General features: G+C 47.4%; 1 protein-coding gene across 8 annotated transcripts in view; it reads left to right on the forward strand.

The window, feature by feature from the left end:
• PKNOX1 (PBX/knotted 1 homeobox 1) overlaps nucleotides 1-18,916 on the forward strand; it is a 62,068-nt gene that overhangs the window by 29,973 nt on the left and 13,179 nt on the right. For 5 of the 8 annotated variants that reach the window (XR_012021499.1, XM_072807107.1, XM_072807109.1 and 2 more), the window contains 6 exons: nucleotides 977-1,084; nucleotides 3,879-4,006; nucleotides 6,457-6,628; nucleotides 8,556-8,726; nucleotides 13,323-13,422; nucleotides 13,997-14,094. Coding sequence is in view for 7 of the 8 variants with exons in the window: in XM_072807107.1 (XP_072663208.1) it covers nucleotides 1,034-1,084; nucleotides 3,879-4,006; nucleotides 6,457-6,628; nucleotides 8,556-8,726; nucleotides 13,323-13,422; nucleotides 13,997-14,094 (720 nt within the window). In the remaining variant the exon portion in view is untranslated. Of the gene's footprint in view, nucleotides 1-976; nucleotides 1,134-3,878; nucleotides 4,007-6,456; nucleotides 6,629-8,555; nucleotides 8,727-13,322; nucleotides 13,423-13,996; nucleotides 14,095-18,916 lie in introns of all 8 variants that reach the window. The other 3 variants (XM_072807113.1, XM_072807111.1, XM_072807112.1) reach the window with 3 other exon arrangements.

Below are 18,916 nucleotides of genomic sequence, written 5' to 3' on the forward strand. Positions count from 1 at the left end.
AGGGTCAAGCAGCCCCGGGACCCTGCCCCGGGGTGAGTGTGAGCGCCGAGGGGGTCAAGATGCCGAAGCATTTAGGAGCTGGACTGGCTTTTCCGGCCACCGCTGCCCCTGGTCGTGGGCTTGGCACCTTGTTCCCTACAGCTGTGCCTCGGGACCTGCTTCTCCCTCCTTCCCTGGCCGCTAGTCTCGGGCTGGGTTTCTCCCCCTGAGCATGGTCTCCCGCAGCACCCCTTCCCCCGTGACCCCTTTCCCCCCGTGACTGTCAGCTAGCGAACAGGTGAATAGCTGCCCTTGACTTTATGACCTTCTCAGCACAGCCCGGACTGTCACACCGGGACCTGACTGGTTCCCGTGCCACATTGCGGGTGCTCCGATGGGGGGTGCTTGGGGGGGGTGCTCTGCGTAGCCCCCACTCAAATTAGTCTTAATTTGAAGCTTTGCCTTGTCGTCAAGGACACGAGGCATTATTTCCATCTCCTCCTACATACGGGTGTTAGGAGAGTGCCCTGTGTGGTTCCCATGTGTCCACCGGGTGTCCCCGACCTCCCAGTGCCCGGGGGCTCTGGGCCAGGGCTCCTGCCCAGAAGGGGTGCCTCGTCACACAGCAGGGGGCGCCGCTCGCCCACCCTGAGTCAGTGCAGGAGCTACGTGGCCTTCCCCAGGAGAGCAGAGCCTCGCCTACTCATGTTGCACCCCGGGTCGGAGCAGTGCCCTGCGTGTGTAGACAGTTACTAGATATTTGTTGGGTGAGTGGGTGAATAAATCTGGATGGCTACAAAACGTGAAGACAAGTCAGGGCCCAGTGCAAGTGTAAATTGGTCACGCTGAGGGGGTTGGCTTATGACGCATCAGGGTGGTTTTTTCCTCTCCGTGCGAAAATATGCATTTTTACGAAGTGTATGCATGCTATGGAATAAGGGGGACCAGAGATGCTCTGCAGTGATTAACGGACACTTTTCTGCTTTTGTTTCCCCAGACACCATTTGCTTTTGACTCAAGATGATTTGATGTTTTGTTATAAAACTCATTAACCATGATGGCTACACAGACATTAAGCATAGACAGCTATCAAGATGGGCAACAAGTGAGCGCCTGAGCTTTGTTCTGCATTCTAAATACAGTCGATGGATCGGGTACTAAACACGACCAGTGCTTTATATATTTATAATTCAGTTTCCGTGAAGTTGCGAGGTCAATTTTAAGCATATGATGCATTTATTATATGTTGATCTCAGAAAGGGTAGCTGTAGAGTTATTCAAATCATTTCTTCAAGGGATACCAAGTTGCCAGTAATTCTGACTCCCCTAAGTCATAGTCTTTGGGAAATTTACCTTTTTGATGTCTGTGTGAGTGAGGGTTGTTACTTTTTAAAGAAAAACTGGGTATTGATGAAAGCCAGATGACTGGTTGCTGACCTGAGCAGGAACCATGGGGTTCCCCCTCCCCAGGTGTGAGCGGCGGAGGGGCCTGTCCCAATGCTCTGGGCGGCCTAGTTGCTGTGCTGTCCCTCACGTTGTGTGGCTGTGCCCGGACAGCTTCCTCTGATAGAGTGTGGGTGGCCTCTTGCCTGCCCTTCCACTGTCCGTGGACTTGATTCTCCTTGCAGCTGCAGTGAAGGTCTGGGTGTTTCATGTTCTGTGCCTTGAAGGAATTGGGGAGGAGGGGAAGCGGGGAGCTCAGCCCAGGCCTGGGAACTCTCGGGGGACACCTGAGGTCTTGGGATGCTCAGTGTGTTCAGAATGCGGGCCACTCCTCCTCTGACTCTGAGCCCTGGAGCTCCTTCCATTGAAGACCTTCCAGGCTTTGCTTCCTGCTTCCTGTAGTCAGGAGGCGGTCAGAGAGTGCGCAGAGGCTCTCTTTTCGCCCTACATGAAGGTATTAGTGAGCTGGATCACTAAAAGGCCAGGTGGACTTACCCAAATGAGGTCACCGCCCAGCATCAGTGAGGTTCCAGGTGGCGCCTGGGACCTCAGGCTGCCTCCCTCTTCTGTTGTGTCTTTCCGCGGTGGCCAGTTTTGTGCATTCCTGGTTTGGTTCTGTTACACAGAATTTGTTTTTGTTGGCTTGTTGTTGTTGTTGGGTTTTAAAAAATGTTTAAGTGTCTTAGCTTCTCATAGGAATTGAGGGGTGGGGGTCCTTTTCAGCCTGCTCTCTGTCCCTGGAGGTCCTCTGAGAGTTCCAAGTGATTTTTTTTTTTTCAAAAATGCAAAGCTAGTGTTGTCCTCCTCCCCCCGGCTGAGCCCTGCCTTGTGGACCCTGCATTGCCCTGGTCCACCCCTCAGCACCCCGCTTCTGGGGATCCCTGTCCTGTGGCCTTGGCGCTGGCTCTTCCCTCAAGCAGCAGTTTGGTCAGGGCCCTCCAGTCCTGCTGTCTGTGCTTCCATTGCTTCCTGTTGAAGACTGCCCTGCCTGCCCTGGTCACCACCGTAGCCTCCTCCCTCCCACCTGCCACCTGCCTCTAGTCCTCCCTCCCTTCACTGATCCTTATTCTCCTGTGTTGCACAGATCCCCTGCTGGCAGCTCTGTGTCCTGGGCAGGGCCAGGCACAAGGACGGAAAGAGCCTCACTTTTAATAGCTAAGCGCTTTCCCTTGATGTGGAAAAGTCCTTGTCCACGGTGCTTTGAACATTTACTGTTCTGCAGTATAGATGTGCCCCATTCACTTGGCCACTCCTCTGAAGTTGGACTTTAGGATTCTCTTTTTTCACAATCATTTAAACACACACACACACACACACACACACACACACACCCTGGAATTTTTTTTTTTTTTTTTTTTTTTGGAATAAATCTTTTAAGGCTCTTTCAGATTTCCCTCCTGAAAGGTTGTGTTTGATTGGGCTTTTGTTAGCTGCTTCAGTGTTTTGTGTTTATGAGAGAGAGAGAAAGAGAGAGAGAGGGAGAGAGAGAGATCTCCCAGGCCCACGGCACCGTCTACGGGCAGTGGGACGCAGGTATTCATGCACAGCTGGACCATCCGAGAGGCAAGGGCGGTGCTAGGGCCTACACTGCAGGGCTCCCCCCTTGGCTTGCACCCACCCCCGGCTGTCAGGGCGGGGTTCATGCCAGGTTGCAGGCTCTCAGGGTACATGCGGATAAGCCCCTTCCCTTGAGTGCCTGCACCCGGCTTCTTCCTCGAGGGACGGGGTTGTGGCAGCCGGGGGTGGGTAGGTGGGTCCTGGTCCTGAGGAGTTCAGGGGGCTGGTGATCTGCTCACGGGTAATTATAAGGTTCCTGCAGCAATTTGAGATTTCTTTCTGTAAACCGAATTCCTTATGTTTAAGGATTTAGATACCTTTCACCTAAGTTAGGAATCAAGTAGCTAGTTTAAAGCAACTTAACTGATAATATCTTTTAATACTGTTTCTTTAAACACAGCTGTCTTTGCCTTCTGAATATGACTTTTTTCCTCAAAATTTGTATAGCTTATGTATTCCTGAAATTAAAGAGTAGATGGGGAGAATTTCAGCCCTGTCCTGAATAGAATGTAGGGTCTGAGTGGTTTCTGTCACAAGAGTTTGAGCTATTTGTATTTCTCTTACTGCAGTGTTAGTGTGAGGATCTAGAGAGAGATTATTTGTGTGCCACTTGCCTTCAGCACTGTGTCGTAGTATATTTTTGAAAATCATAAGCATTTCTCGGATACTGGTCCTCTCGGTTTTCAAGATAATTTGGAAATTTGACCTTTGTTGTAGCCATTTTCAAAGCCTATTAAATTCAAAGGAGTTTTGTTGGTAGCATTTTTATGTACTATTGCCAGTCATCCCGCTGTGTAGCAATTTACCATTTCTGTTGCATTTGTTTCTGTTTGAGAATAGAGTACGTAGTAGCAGTTTATGTTGTGTTTAGTAACCAAATTCTCCTCCTCCCTTCACAGATGCAAGTAGTAACAGAGTTAAAAACGGAGCAAGATCCCAACTGCTCTGAACCTGATGTGGAAGGAGTGAGCCCTCCACCCGTGGGGTCCCAGACGCCAATGGATGCAGACAAGCAGGCCATTTATAGGTAGCAATGAGATGTGATGCATGTGGGTTTTTAGCAGGAATAACAGGAGTAGAGAACCTTGTTAAATGGAATATACTAGAACTATTAGGTAGGCAGGGTAGGGAAGTAGGTGATAACCACTGGAGTGAGAAGTTTGTCAAATTAAGATGTTACTCCTAATACCTTAAAAGCTTTGGAATAGAAATCTATGTTTTAGTCAATCTTGTAAAAAGAAACCTTTAGGCCAGGGTAGTTTTACTGGAGAATCCCGTAAAGGAAGAGAGAATGCTTCCCAATACATCACTCTGGTACTAAAGCCAGATAAAGACAATACAAAAAAGAAAAATACACACCGGTGTGCCTCATGAACTTAAGCATAAAAATCACTAATCAAATATTAAATCCAGCAGCACATAGAAAGAATAACATACACTGACCAAGTGGAATCTATCCCACGAACTCAAAACTGATTCACTAGTCAAACAGTCAACCAGTGAGGCCCACAACATGATCATACCAAATGACACAGGAAAGCATTTGACAAAAGTCAGCAGCTAATTATGATTAAAAACTGTCAGCAGAGTGGCAATAGAGGAAAACTTCCCTGACCTGATGAAAGGCAACCTCAAAAGGTCTATAGTTCTCATCATAGTTAATGGCCAAAGACTGTTTTCCTCCGAGCTTGGGCATAAGCAGAGATGTCCACCCTGACTCAACCCATTCACACCGCCGTAATGAAAGTCCTAGCCAGTGCAGTAAGGCACTTTTCTTACTTATAGAAAAGGGATACCAGATTAGAAAGGAAGAAATAAAACTGGCTCTGTGTACAAACAACATAATTGTCTATGTAGAAAATCCCAAGGATTACCGAAAAACTCCCAGAACTACTTAAGTAAGTTTAATAAGGTCACAGATTACAAGAGCTACCAATCCCATTTCTTTCTTTCTTTTTTTTTTTAAGATTTTATTTATTTATTCATGAGAGAGACACACACAGAGAGCGAGGCAGAGACACAGGCAGAGGGAGAAGCAGGCTCCATGCAGGGAGCCCGACATGGGACTCAATCCCGGGTCTCCAGGATCACACCCCGGGCTGCAGGTGGCACTAAACTGCTGTGCCACTGGGGCTGCCCACCAATCCCATTTCTATATGAGTGATATACAATTAGAAGCTGAAATTTAAAAAGACAATACTATTTACAAAAGCTCCAAAAAATTTAGGTATAAATCTAACAAAACACAGAAACTTTATGCTGAAAAACTAGAATGCCAATGCAACAATCAAAGAAAACCTATATTAATGGTGAGACACACCATATTCATGGTTTGAAAGGGTCAACATAGTAAAGATGTCCTTTCTCTTAAAATTGACTTGTAGATTTACCACAATTCCAATTAAAGCCTTAGCAGGATATTTTTGTACATATGGACGAGTTAATTCTAATTTTATACGGAAGGCAAAAGAGCTAGACTTGCTAAAACAGCATTGAAAACAAAGAACAAAGTTGGATTTTGAGATGTACTATGTATGGTATTACAGTAACGAGGACGTGGTGATGGTGGTGAAGGCATAGGATCAGTGTCACTGATAGAGTCCAGAAGTAGATGTACAAAAACATGATTTATTTGATCTTTGACCAAGGCACAAACACAGTTTCTTGGAGTAGAGGTAGAGTTTCCAACAAGCGGTGTTGGAACAATTAGACATTCATATGCTAAAGGAAGATCCTTGACCTAATCTCACATTTTATATGGAAGTTTACTCAAAATGGAGTATAGATCTATTTTTTAAAAAAAAGATTTTATTTATTTATTCATGAGAGACACAGAGAGAGAGAGGCAGAGACACAGGCAGAGAATCAGGCTCCATGCAGGGAGCTCGATGCAGGATTCGATCCTGGGACTCCAGGATCACACCGTGGGCCCAGAGCAGGCGCTTAACCGCTGAGCCACCCAGGCATCCCTGGAGTATAGATCTAAACGTAAAATTTAAAACTACATAAAACTGATCTGTCCACACAGTAAAATATTATTCAGCCACAAAAAGGAACAAAGTACTGACACATGTTACAACTTGGGTGAGCCTGGGAAACACCACGCTAAGGAAGCTAGATGCCAAAGGGCACGTGTGGTATAATTCCGTTTATACGAGATGTCTAGAACTGGCAAATCTGTAGGACAAAGTCGGTAGTGGTGGCCTGGGGCTGGGCTTTGGGGGAAAATGGGCAGTGACTGCTCATGGCTACCAGGTTTCTTTTGGGGGAGGATGAAAAAGCTGCAGAATTGACCTTGGTGATGGTTGCAGCGCTCTGTGAACAGAGTAGACACCATTGGATTGTACACTGTAAGCAGATAAATTGTAGCACGTGAACTGTGTCTCAACAAAGCTGTTACACTAACGAATGCGTACATACATGCTAAAATATTCTCGTGCAAATGTAGAACATATATTTTACATTTTTTCCCCCCAGGCATCCACTATTTCCATTATTAGCTTTGTTGTTTGAAAAATGTGAACAATCTACACAGGGCTCAGAAGGCACAACTTCTGCCAGTTTTGACGTAGATATTGAAAATTTTGTAAGGAAGCAAGAGAAGGAAGGAAAACCTTTCTTCTGTGAAGATCCGGAAACTGACAATTTAGTAAGTAAAATATGTGTTTTATTCTTATTTTTTTACTTCTTCCAAATTTAAGATCCATTCAATAAATTTTAAACTTCAAAGTAGGACTTTAGAATGTAGTTCTGCTAAAGGGGAGAAAGTTCATGAAATAACTTCCTGTGTGTGTGACCTGTCCCCACGTCTTCCAGCCTTCTCTGGTGACCTTTACTGTAGGGATCAAAGGAGATCATCTAAGCCTGCATCACAGAGGGACTGAGGATTCAGTTCTTTTGTAAATATTTGTGAAGTTTGTTGGGGTTGGTGTGCTTACGTGCCCTGCGTCTCGGGCATGTGTGTGCCCCACTCCTGTTCTTGGCTTTTCCCTGATCGTGGCCACACAACCTTATTGTCCAGGACAGACCTTTAGCTCTGTCTTAGGCTGGCAGTAAGGTGTGGTGGGCCACAAGGCTGATGCAGGCACAGAGCCGGCCAGGCTTAACAAAGGGCCCCCACACTTCTCACCGCGTCCCCTGGCCTTTCTGCCTCACGTGGTGGGTGCCCTCCTCCCTGCCTCGGGAGGTTCGGGGTTCCCTGTGCTGTCTAAAGGAACTGCAGAATTTGTCAGAGTTAACATCCCTGCTGCACCCAAAGGAGCACTGCCCTTCTGTGCCAGTGGAGCACGTTAGCCTGCGTTGGGGGGACACGCCCCTTCCCTGGGTTTCCTTTACCGCCTGCTAAGCCCCAGCCCAAAACCTTAGGGCCCTTATCAGCAGAAAAGCATCTTTAGAAAACTTTTTCCTGAATAAATGTCTCGGATCTTTGTTGTTTGTATGTATGTGTGTATGTATTTATTTTTAAGATTTTATTTATTTATTCATGAGAGACACACAGAGAGGCAGAGACATAGGCAGAGGGAGAAGCAGGCTCCCTGCGGAGAGCCCGATGTGGGACTGGATCCCGGGACCCCAGGGTCACGCCTTGGGCCAAAGGCAGGCGCTCAACCGCTGAGCCACCAGGCATCCCCCTTTGTTGTTTTTTAATTTCTCATTATACGTTCAACTCTTGGTGCCTAGTGGGCTTTACCAATGCGCTGTCTGAGCTGGAGTCAGCTTCCTCAGCTTTGACCTGGGTCCAACAGTGCCCGCCCTGTGGGGTGAGCAGCAGGAGCTGTCCCCGCCTCTGGATCTCTGGTCCTCAGCCAGCAGTGTGTGGGCCGCGGGTGTAGCCGGAGGGACCCAGGCTCTTCTGACTGGCGTTCCAGCACAGGGCCTAGCAGAGCTGGGCACCCAGTCACTCGCTCTAGTGACCGATGGACTGGTTCGTTCCACAGCACCTACGGATTACTGCCTCCAGGGTCACAGGGAAGGAGCTGGGCGTTGGGTTGTGGATTCACAGGCCTGTAGTGCTTATTATTACAGACCCTTACCTACTGCGGTGGGCCGGGTTACTCTGAAACTTAGTAAAGTCACCATAAAACCTTTGTAAAAATCTTAAAAGGGCTGATCTAGTGCTGGGGGCAGAGTTCTTAGGCTTGACACCGAAAGCACAGTCCATAGAAGGCAGAGCAGGTAAATTAAGTTTTATCAAAATTAAGAGCCGCCTGTGAGATGGGTACGGATTCCTCCCCATTTACAGGTGAAGAAACCGGAGCAGAGGGAGGGGGACCTTGCTCTTTGTGTAGCAGGTCAGTGGGGCCGAGTCGAGGCCCGGCTGCCTCCGGGTGCTGTGACTCCCCAAGGACGGCACGGGGACCATCTGTGTCCCCACACGCCAGATGCAGCGAAAGTGCCAAAGGTCTGTGGCGCTGGGGTGACTCGTCGTCTTGCCTGGTTTCTGACGGGATTCCCCTCCCGTCGGGGGCTGCACGGCAGTCAGGCCAATACCCGACAGTAGTTATGTGCCGAGGATTATAATTTACCCTTAAGCTGTCATTTCCTTGTCTGAACGCCTTCATTTTCTCTGCTTCTAGATGGTCAAAGCGATCCAGGTTTTGCGTATTCATCTTCTTGAGCTGGAAAAGGTTAATGAACTGTGCAAAGATTTCTGCAGTCGCTACATTGCTTGTCTAAAAACGAAAATGAACAGTGAGACTCTCCTGAGCGGAGAACCTGGAAGCCCGTACTCCCCTGTCCAGTCCCAGGTATCTATGTGGGTCCTGCTGAGCTTCGGGGTGACTGTACGATCTGCACGGGTGACGGGTGCTGTCCTCTGAGACCAGTAGCCCTGTCAGAGCCCCTGGGCTGTCTTAGGGCCAACCTCCAGCCAGGAGGACAGGCCCTCGAGGCGTCGTGCAGTAAGTGGGGTGAGGCCTCGACTTGTGTACCAGACCCTGGATCCCACCTTTCTGGAGGATGGACTGCCATTCACTGCTTTCCTTTTTCTTTGGAATATGGTTTTTGTTATTTCTTAAAATTGTGGTAAAATACATGTCATAAAACGTAGCATCTTAATCATTTTTAAGTGTACAGTTCGGTGGCATTAAGCATCTTCCCGCTGCTGTGCAAACCATCGTCACCATCCATCTCCAGAGCTTTCCATCTTCGTAGACTGAAATGCTGTCCTCATTAAATGCTGACTCTCCACCTTCCCTCCCCCACCCCTGGCCCCTACATTCTACTTGCTGTCTCTGTGAGTTTGATTAGTCTACGTACCTCATGTAGGGGATCGTACCGTATTTGTCCTTTTGTGTTTGACACGATGTCCTCAGGGTTCATCCGTGTTGAAGCACTATTATACTTGAGCCATTCTGTGGTACGTAGTGACACTCGTGGTTGTAGTGTGCGGTTCTCCGATGGCTAATGGTGTTGACCTTCTTTTCATGAGCATGTTTGCCATCGGTGGATCCTCCTTGGTAGAATGCCTGTTCATGTCTTTAGCTCATTTTCCTTCTTTTTCTTTCTTTCTTTCTTTCCTTTTTTTTTTTTTTTTAAGAATCTTCTTTTTTTAAAATTTTATTTATTTGTTTATTTGTGAAAGACAGAGAGAGAGGCAGACACAGGCAGAGGGAGAAGCAGGACCCATGCAGGGAGCCCGACATGGGACTCGATCCCAGGTCTCCAGGATCACGCCCTGGGCTGAAGGCGGCGCTAAACCGCTGAGCCACCCGGGCTGCCCTAAGTACCTGTCTTTTATTGGCTGTATGGTTTGTAAATATTTTTGCCCAAGTCTGTAGCTTATCTTTTCATCCACTTAACAGGATTTTTCACAGAGCAAACACTTTAAATTTTGACCAAGTCCCCTTTATCAACTTTTCCTTTGATGAATTGTGCTTTTGGTGTTAAGTCTAAGAACTCTGCCCTGCCTTAGATCCCAAAGATTTTCTGTAGTTTTTTTTTTTTTTCTGAAAGTTTTATATTTTACATTTAAATCCATGACCCATTTATTTTTATTAAAAAAAATTTTTTTCCATGACCCATTTTGAGTTAACTTTTGTATAAAGTACAAGTTTAGGCTGAGGTTCTTTCTCTGGCCTCTAGATGTCCAGTGCTCCAGCACCATTTGTTGAAATTCCTCCACTGAATTGCTTTTATGACTGATTGTCAAAAATCAGTCAGGCGTATATGTGTTGGTTTGTTCTGGTGTTGTCTGTTCTGTTCCACTGATCTGTGTGTTTATACCATCCACTCTTGGTTATGGTAGTTATTCAGTAAGTCTCAAACTTGAATAGACTGTTTCTTCCCACTCTATTCTCCTTTTTAAAAGTTATTTTAGTTATTCTAGTTCCTTTCCATATAAATTTTGGAATAATCTTGTCTATATCAACAATAATAAAATTGAGATTTTGGGAGGAATTGCATCAAGCCTCTGTATCATTCTGGGGAGAATTGATGTCTTTACTCTGTTGACTCTTCCAGTTCACAGACCTGTTATGTGTCTCCATTTATTTACTCTTCTGTCATTTCTTTCATTAGTGTTTTGTAGTTTTGTTAATAGAAGTCCTGCACATATGTTTTTAGGATTAACACCTACATGTTTTGTTTTGTTTTGTTTTGTTTAGCAATTGTAAATGGTATTTGTTTAAGATTTTAATTAATTAATTAATTAATTTTTTAAAAAAAGATTTTATTTATTCATGACAGACACAGAGAAAGAGAGAGAGGCAGAGACACAGGCAGACGGAGAAGCAGGCTCCATGCAGGGAGCCTGATGTGGGACTCCATCCCGGGTTTCCAGGATCATGCCCCGGGCCGAAGGTGGCGCCAAACCGCTGGGCCATCAGGGCTGCCCTAATTTATTTTTTTTAAAGATTTTATGTATTTATCCATGAGAGACAGAGAGAGAGGGGGGCAGAGACACAGGCAGAGGGAGAAACAGGCTCCCTGTGGGGAGCCTGATGCGGGGCTCGATCCCAGGACCCCGGGGTCACTCCCTGAGCCGAAGGCAGAGGCTCCACCGCTGAGCCATCCAAGCGCCCCTAGTATTATATTTTAACTTCAGTGTCCCTATTGATATTTAGAAATACAGTTGATTTTGTATGTTTATCCTGCATCTTGTAACCTTGCTGAGCACACATATTGTTTCTAGAAGGTCCTTTTCACAGATTCCTTAGGATGTCCTACCTGTTTGGTTATGTCATCTGCAGATCGGAACTCTCCGCTTCCTTCCTGATCTGTATGCTTTTCGTTTCCTTGTCTTGCTGCGTTGGCTAGAACATCTGGCAATATCTTGAATACCATTGGTCAGAGTGGACATCCTGCCTTATTCTCAATCTTAGGGGAAAGCGTTCCTCCTTTCACTATCAATTGTAGTTTTTTTTTTTTTAAGATTATTTATTATTTATTCATGATAGACACAGAGAGAGAGGCAGAGACATAGGCAGAGGGAGAAACAGGCTCCATCCCGGGAGTCCGATGTGGGACTTGATCCCGGGACTCCAGGGTCGTGCCCTGGGCAAAAGGCAGGCGCCAAATAGCTGAGCCACCCAGGGATCCCCTCAATTGTAGTTTTAGTGGAAGGTTTTTTCTAGATGCTCTCATCAAGTGGAGGCAGTTCCCCTCTAATCCTATTTTTCTGAGAGTTTCTATTAATGTTGAATTTTGTCAAATGCTTTCCCTGCATGAATTGATACGATTGTGATTTTTCTTGTTTCCTCTGTTAACATGGTAGTAGATCACATTACTTGACTGTTCCAATACTGAACAATCCTCACATTTTTTGAATCAACCCCACTTGGTATGGCACACAATTCTTTTTCTGTAGGTTCCTGAATTCTGCTTGCTAATGTTAGGCGTTTGTGTGTCTGTATTGAAGGATATTGGTCTGTAGTTGCTTTTTTGTTACCGTCTTTGTGTAGGTTTGGTACCATATTCATACAGCTTTATGGAATAAAAGGAAAAGCGTTTCTTCCTTTTCTGTTTCTGGAAGTGATTGTGTAGAATTGGTGTTAATTCTTTACATGTTTGATAGAATTCTCCACTGGCACTAGCTGGACCTAGAGATTTCTTTTTTGAGTTTTCAGATTATGCATTTGGTGCCCTTAATAGTTCTAAGGCTGTTCAGATGAGCTGTTTCATACTAGCTCCTGTCTCAGATGTCAGATGCATGTGTGCTGGGTGGTCCACAGCCCTGCTTCTTGCCTGCTGATGCGTGTAGGGTCTGTAGTGCTCTCCTCTGTTTTGTTCCTGATATTGGTAATTTGCCATCTCGCTTTGTTTTTTCTAACTCTTACAGAGGTTTGTCAGTAGATTGATGATTGATCTTTGCAAAGAACCAGCTCTTTTTTCATCGATCTCTGTTGTTCAATTTTCATTTTCATTGACTGCTTTTGATCTTACTATTTCCTCCCTTCTTTTTAGAAAAAAAAATTTTTTTAATGATTTTATTTATTTATTTATGAGAGACACACACACACAGAGAGGCAGAGACGCAGGCAGAGGGAGGAGCAGGCTCCATGCAGGGAGCCTGATGTGGGACTCGATCCCAGGACCCTGGGGATCACGATGTGAGCCGAAGGCAGACATTCAACCATTGAGCCACCCAGAAGCCCCTCCTTTCTTTTTGCTTTGGTTTCCTTCTGTTCCTCTTTTTATAGGTTCTGGATGATGGGTGCTTGGGTTATTGATTTGGGTGAATTAACTTTTATTCTAACCAAGTTAATGGGCTAGATTTTATATAAGCTGTACCTACCAAAGCTTATACACACATTCAAATTGATGTGGCGTCCTGCAGAGTCATGGTCTTTGGATGATGTCCACCGATGCTGTTTAACTGCTCAAATATCTGGGTGTCTGCTGCGTGCCAGGCCCAATGCCTGGATGCCAGGTGCAGAGCTTCCTTCCCTTGCCAACCACCAGTGCAGCCATCAGAGTGAATGGATAGATTGGCCTGTTGGCACGTACCTTCAGATGGGTGGAATCTTGATGTGGTGTTGATGGTCATCTTTGTGGAACCTGCTGCGGGCCGGGCCCAGACCTAGCACTCTACAGACATGAGCACCAGGGGGCTCACCTCTTTTACGATGATTAATATGATGACAAGATGAACGATAATGTTTTAGAAGCCAGATTGAAACTAGTATCTTAGTATTGATCGTCGTATTTGATACTGGGTCAGTCTTGGATCTCTTGGTCTGCAGGTATGTGAGGTGCACTTTACAGGACACTTGTCGCCTCATTACATCTCTTTGTCTCAAATACCTTTCCTTCATTAATGATACCATTAGGCCACTTGTTTTAAAGTTTTACATGTGGGTTTTCTGTTTTCCAGTAACCCCTCCCTGTGTATTTCTGACCCACAGCAGATTCAGAGTGCCATCTCAGGCACGCTCAGCCCCCAGGGGATCGTGGTTCCAGCATCTGCCCTGCAGCAGGGGAACGTAACCATGGCAACAGTAGCAGGTATGCTGGCGGAAGAAAGGATGCTCTTTCCTTGAGCTTTTGTGGAAAAGTCCTTTATGTTACAACAGAGAAGTGTGTAAATGTAATTTCTAATTAATGTCAGTTTCTGATACAGGAGTGGCAAAATCTAGAGCTCTTAGAATTGAATGCCTGTTTCTTGTTTTAATTCTCAGTAACAAATATGTTATGCAAATTGTGTTTCCCTACCAAAAAATTTGAGGGAGAAAGGTTTTGTTTTTTATTTTTTTAAAAGATTTTATTTATTTATTCATGAGAGACACAGAGAGAGAGAGAGACATAGAGGGAGGAGCGGGCTCCCTGCGGGGATCAATCCCATGACCCTGGGGTCACACCCTGAGCTGAAGAAGGGCGCCCAACCACTGAGCCCCACAGGTGCCCCAGGGAAGTTGTTAATAATTTATAGAGACAAGTCAACCAGTAAAGTATTGATCATTTGAAATGATTTAAAAACCAGACTGGAGATTTTATTCCTTTCACACATACATTCAGTATATTGAGAATATGGTTTTAAATTGTTGAGACTCACGAGTATTTTCATTTCTTCCTTCTTCAGGTGGCACAGTATATCAACCTGTCACAGTTGTCACTCCTCAAGGCCAGGTAGTGACACAAGCGCTGTCGCCTGGCACGATCAGGATCCAGAACTCCCAGGTGCATATGCCATTTCTGTGGGAGGGCTTGGGGACGAGTTGCGCGAGTTGGGGGGGCAGCAGGAGATCCAGGCTTGGTCTGTTCCCTGTGCCTGAAGATGGTTTGTCTCAAGCTGGCTTTCATATAGCGATCTCCAGTTAATCTCAGTGTCAGTGTTTTGTCTCATTTATCCTTCGTTTTCCTCATTGTAAAAAAGTTGGCAAAGTTCAGAAAGTCTAAGGAAGCAGAGAAAGTCATCCATTACCCCTTCTCCTAAGCATCCACTGTCTTCAATTTTAACACCGGATCGTGTAGTTGTCTCTGGATCAGGAGACTTGCTGTGTAGAGACACTCTTCCTGCCCCCGTGGAGGTTCACAGCAGACCCAGCACGCCAAGGCCTTTCTGCTGTGCACCTGCTGGGCCAGCAGCGCTTCAGGCTGGTCCTCGGGGAGGCCAGGGCACTTCCTTAACATCCTCCCACAGCCTGATGGGAAAGCTGCGCAAGGGCTGCCCCTCCCGTGCTCCGGGTTGCCCAGTGGAGGCCCCGCCCCAAGGAGGCTGGTCTGCCCCTCCTGCCTCCTGGGGAATACTGGCTCCCAGAACAAAGGAGGCAGCTTTCTGGCCAGAAGCAGCGGGTGGATATGCTGTTCCGTGCTGTGCTGAGGTCATGGTCCTCTCCCTGGGCCTATGCAGTAAGAGGAGGTTGGACTCGGCTGCATCTAAATTACAGAGACACACACACGGATGCATACAGCCTTGTTTATCACATTTAGTTAGGGTTAAATCAGTTAATGTTCCTGTTATCAGCTCCTATGTAAAAGCACAGATTCATTCTTTCTGTTAGTTCTTCGTCTTTGGCCTGCACACATATTTTGCACAAGCTCCTGACGACTCGGAGGCCCAGCCTGGGAGATGTTGGTGTCTCCCTCAAACAGAGAGCAGATGTGAGAGGGCCTGGGGCAGCCACAGGCTTGCCCCGCCAATCCAGGGGTTACTGCCTCTCACTTCAAGGACAGAGTTGAGCTGGAGCAGGGGGCCTTGTCATCTGGGCACATGAGGTCTCGCCAAGCCTGGCAGTGGGTAGAGGAGAAGCTGGGCTCCACCAGCATTGTCTTTGGATTCTCCAACCAACCCACTTTCCCTGGAGCTTTCCATTTACCATGGCTGTGAACACAAGGCAGCGTCTGGTTTGCAGGTGCTTTTAGAGAAAAACACTTTAAAGTGAGGTGCCTTCCTTATATAGTAGAGGTTTATTTGCCCTGTTGCTTAAGAAGAAAACTTTCTGGGGTGCCGGGGGCGCTCAGTCAGTTAAGCGTCCAACTCCTGATTTCAGCTCAGATCATGATCTCAGAGTCGTGAGATCATGCCCAACTGCTCACATTGGGCTCCATGCTCAGCAGGGAGTCAGATTCTCTCTCTGCCTCTCCCTGCTGCGTGCTCTCTTGCTCACTCTCCCCCTCTTCCTCTCTCAAATAAATCAGTCTTTAAGAAAAAAAAAAGAAATTTTTCTACTTAACTGAATTTTCTTATAGATGGACATGACTAGTTTAGCAAACACACAGAGTTTGTATTCAGCATAACCCCTTCTGACACGGGACGTGCACGTGACCCTCCCCAGCCCCGTTAGGCAGACTCCTTGCAGCCTGTGCACTGTCCTGGCACTGGTGCTCGGTGGTTCTCCACCGAGGTGGTTCACCCTGCACCTGTCCCCTCCCTGTCACGCCCCTGCCCAGTACAGCTCCCGGGGCAGCAGGGCCGGAAGCCAGAGACACGAGCTGCCCCAGGTTTGGAACAGAAGAATAAACAGATGGACTGTGGGCCCTGGGGGCAGGCGTTCTTTGAATAAAATCTGTATGTGGTCTATGTGATTTTTATTGTGGCTATTTGGGCTGCTCTGGGCGCTTTTTTCCCCCATTTTCTTTTTTTTTGGGGGGATTGGTTCTTGCTGGGCTTCAGATAATTGGGGAGAGTGACTTAACCACTGATAGTTTCTGTTTCTGTGTCAGAAACTATGGGGTAGGTTTTACCAAGAAAACTGCTCACTGCCCGTCATAGCTCCTGTTGTCACTCTGGCCTGCGTCATTCCGGGCAGCCGAGCAGTGGCAGTCACTGGTGAGCCCTTGCGATGCTCATCCTGTGGTGTCCCCGACCTGCTCCGTCCTGCCCCGAGTCTGGCTGGGGCAGACTTTAGCATCGCCACTGCCCCCCAGAAGAGCATCGGCCACTGTAGGCCACGTCCTGACCTACTGCCCATCAACAGGAGGTGGGATTTGGCCTCTTCCTAGGACATCTCCATGGAAAGGTGTTTCTACTTCTAAAAATATGTTTTCAAGAAACGAGAAGTAGCCAGGGGGATTTCATTGGTTTCCTGTCCCTCCAGTCCACCCCTCTTTCCCAGGAGAGTCTTATTTATACGATATTTATACATTTTAGGTTTCTGCTATTGTTTGGCTTATGACAAGGTTTTTTGCCTCCGTTTTACTCTTATTTTGCTTTTTTAAATCTGCTGTGTGTCCAGCTGAGGGTGCAGGGAGCTGAGAGGCATGGAGCAAACCACCGCCCTTCCCGCCTGTTCCCTCCTCTCCCCTCAAGCAACTGCTTTCTGATCTTGCTGCTCTTTCCTCCCCGTTGATAAGTAAGAATCCTCCCTCTTCACTCCCCCATAAGCCCCTGGATTGGGCTCTCGTCCTGGTCGGGGCCTAGGCCATCTGCACACTCCCCTCGCTGAGGCTCTTCCCCGTCCTGCCCGTGCGTCGGTGTGGCCAGACCTGTTCTCAGCATTATTGTCATCATGACCGGTCAGCACTGCTCTCCACAGAGCTAAGTGTGACGCTGTGAGCACCGGGCTTCTCCGCCTCAGACGTGTCTGGCCCAGTTCAAAGTGCTCTGAGGGTGCCCTCGCCAGCACCCTGGCCTGACTCCCAGGCGCCCCGCTGGCGAGAAGGCACAGTGGTGCTGCGTGTCCCCAGCAGCTCTCCCGTCCCGGCCTCAGGGGCTCTTCCCTGTCCAGGCTGGACATTGGGCATGTTCTTGAACTTTCCTTTGACATGCCATTGAAGGAGTTCTCTACTTTTTTGGTTTTACGCTCCACTATGAACATTTCCAGCGAACATGTGCATGGGAAGTACATTTTGTTGAGTCTCTGCAAACCTGAAAAGACTTTATTTTGGTGTCGTACTTGATGCAGACCGTTTATAAGTACGGTTTCGGATGACATCGCGTGCATCAGGACGGGGAGCGAGGCATTCCTGTGCTCTAGTGGCAGTGTCGCCCTGGGGAGGAGGTCAGCGTTCACTGCTTTTCTGTCGCTGTTTTCTCCTTTCAGACGCTTCTCTGAGCTGTTGCTGAGCCCTTGGAAAACCTCGTGTTCCTGAGTCTGAGACCTCTCCTTGCGGTCTGGGACAGCCCTGCCCCCACCCTGGCACGCTCCTTCTCTCTTTCCAGAACCCTTGCTAATTGAACATTAGACTTTCTGAATCGAACCTCTGAGTTTTTGTGTTGTTTTGTATTTGTGCTCCCGTTGTCTGCTTTCTGAGAGGTTTCCTTTTACCTCCCGGCCCACCCACGCAGGCTGACCTCTTCAGCTCAGTTTGAATTTCCTAGACTCTTCCTCGCCCTCCGTGCTTTCTTTTGAAGTAGCTCTTGTTTTTGCTTCATGGGAGGTTGAAGTTGTCTTCAGTTTCTGCATTCTCTCTGTTTCCTCTGCGTCTCAACGTTTCTTCACTTTGGTATCTTTGGTTTCAGTGGAGGCTTTCAAGTGTTTGGGGACAGTTGGCTGTCCTCGAACTATAAACATGAGCCGCCGGAAAGCCGTTGGGTGCAGGGCAGGTGCGGGCCATGGCGGGCCGCCTTCTCCACTGGCTGGCCTCCGGAGTGTGTTCTCTACCCAGTGTCTCCAGAGAAGGACTCTCAGATTTCTTGCCCAGGGCCTAGGCCTGGCTGCAGGGGCAGGAGTGGGTTGGGGTCTCCCATTTTGTGGGTAGACTTTTCTCACCCCCATTGTTGGCTTTGCATCTCGTTCCCACTGTCCAGCTGGGCCCATGGGTCCCCAGGCTCCTGCAGGGCAGAGGGCAGATTGGTCGTCTGCAGAGAATGATAGAGAGGGTCTGGGGGCTCTCGCTGCTTCTTAGACAGACTTCTGACCAGTCTCCTAGGCTTTTAAATCCCCACTTGTCCAGTCCTGGGCTGTGCTGGAGCTCAGCAGGGCCCATGGCCATTCCGTGCAGAGGCCCTTGGCCTCCTTTCTCACGCCACCTTGTTGGCACTCAGGCTCTCTTGGGAGCATCCGTGAGGTCGAGTCACGCAGCCAGCTGTCACTTTGCCTCTCTTTGAGCCTACATTTGCTTTAACCGTGCACAAAAAAGCAACACTGAAAAAAAAAAAAAAAAAAAGCAACACTGAGCATTTGTCCGATTTCATGAAGAACATATATTAATTGAGACAGGTAAGGCAGATGAGCTAAATTTTGGCCCTGGGTGCTTTGGAGTTAGTATTAAAAGTTCATTTCCTATTCTTTTTCCTGCACACGAACACGAGTGTCGAGGGGGTGCCCAACACCATGGCTCTCAGGCCTTTAAGAGATAAATACATTTCACAAACACTTAGGCCTTTATTAATAATCTTGAGTTTTAAACATTTCAAGAGGCAGGTAGTGTCTTGTCTCCTGTAAGTCAAAAATTCCGCTTCGATGTCATTGAGGCTTTTAGAGAATATATCCGAAGTGACCTAGAGCCAGAGGAAGTAGAGATAATACAGTGACCTCCCGAAATTGAGTTCCTCTCCTTTCAACTGTGTCTGTGAAAACATCACATGGATGGTGGTTGGTCTCTTCAGTCAGATTCC

The sequence above is a fragment of the Canis lupus genome, chromosome 30 (genome assembly GCF_048164855.1).
Source record: "Canis lupus baileyi chromosome 30, mCanLup2.hap1, whole genome shotgun sequence".
Classification (NCBI taxonomy): Eukaryota; Metazoa; Chordata; class Mammalia; order Carnivora; family Canidae; genus Canis; species Canis lupus.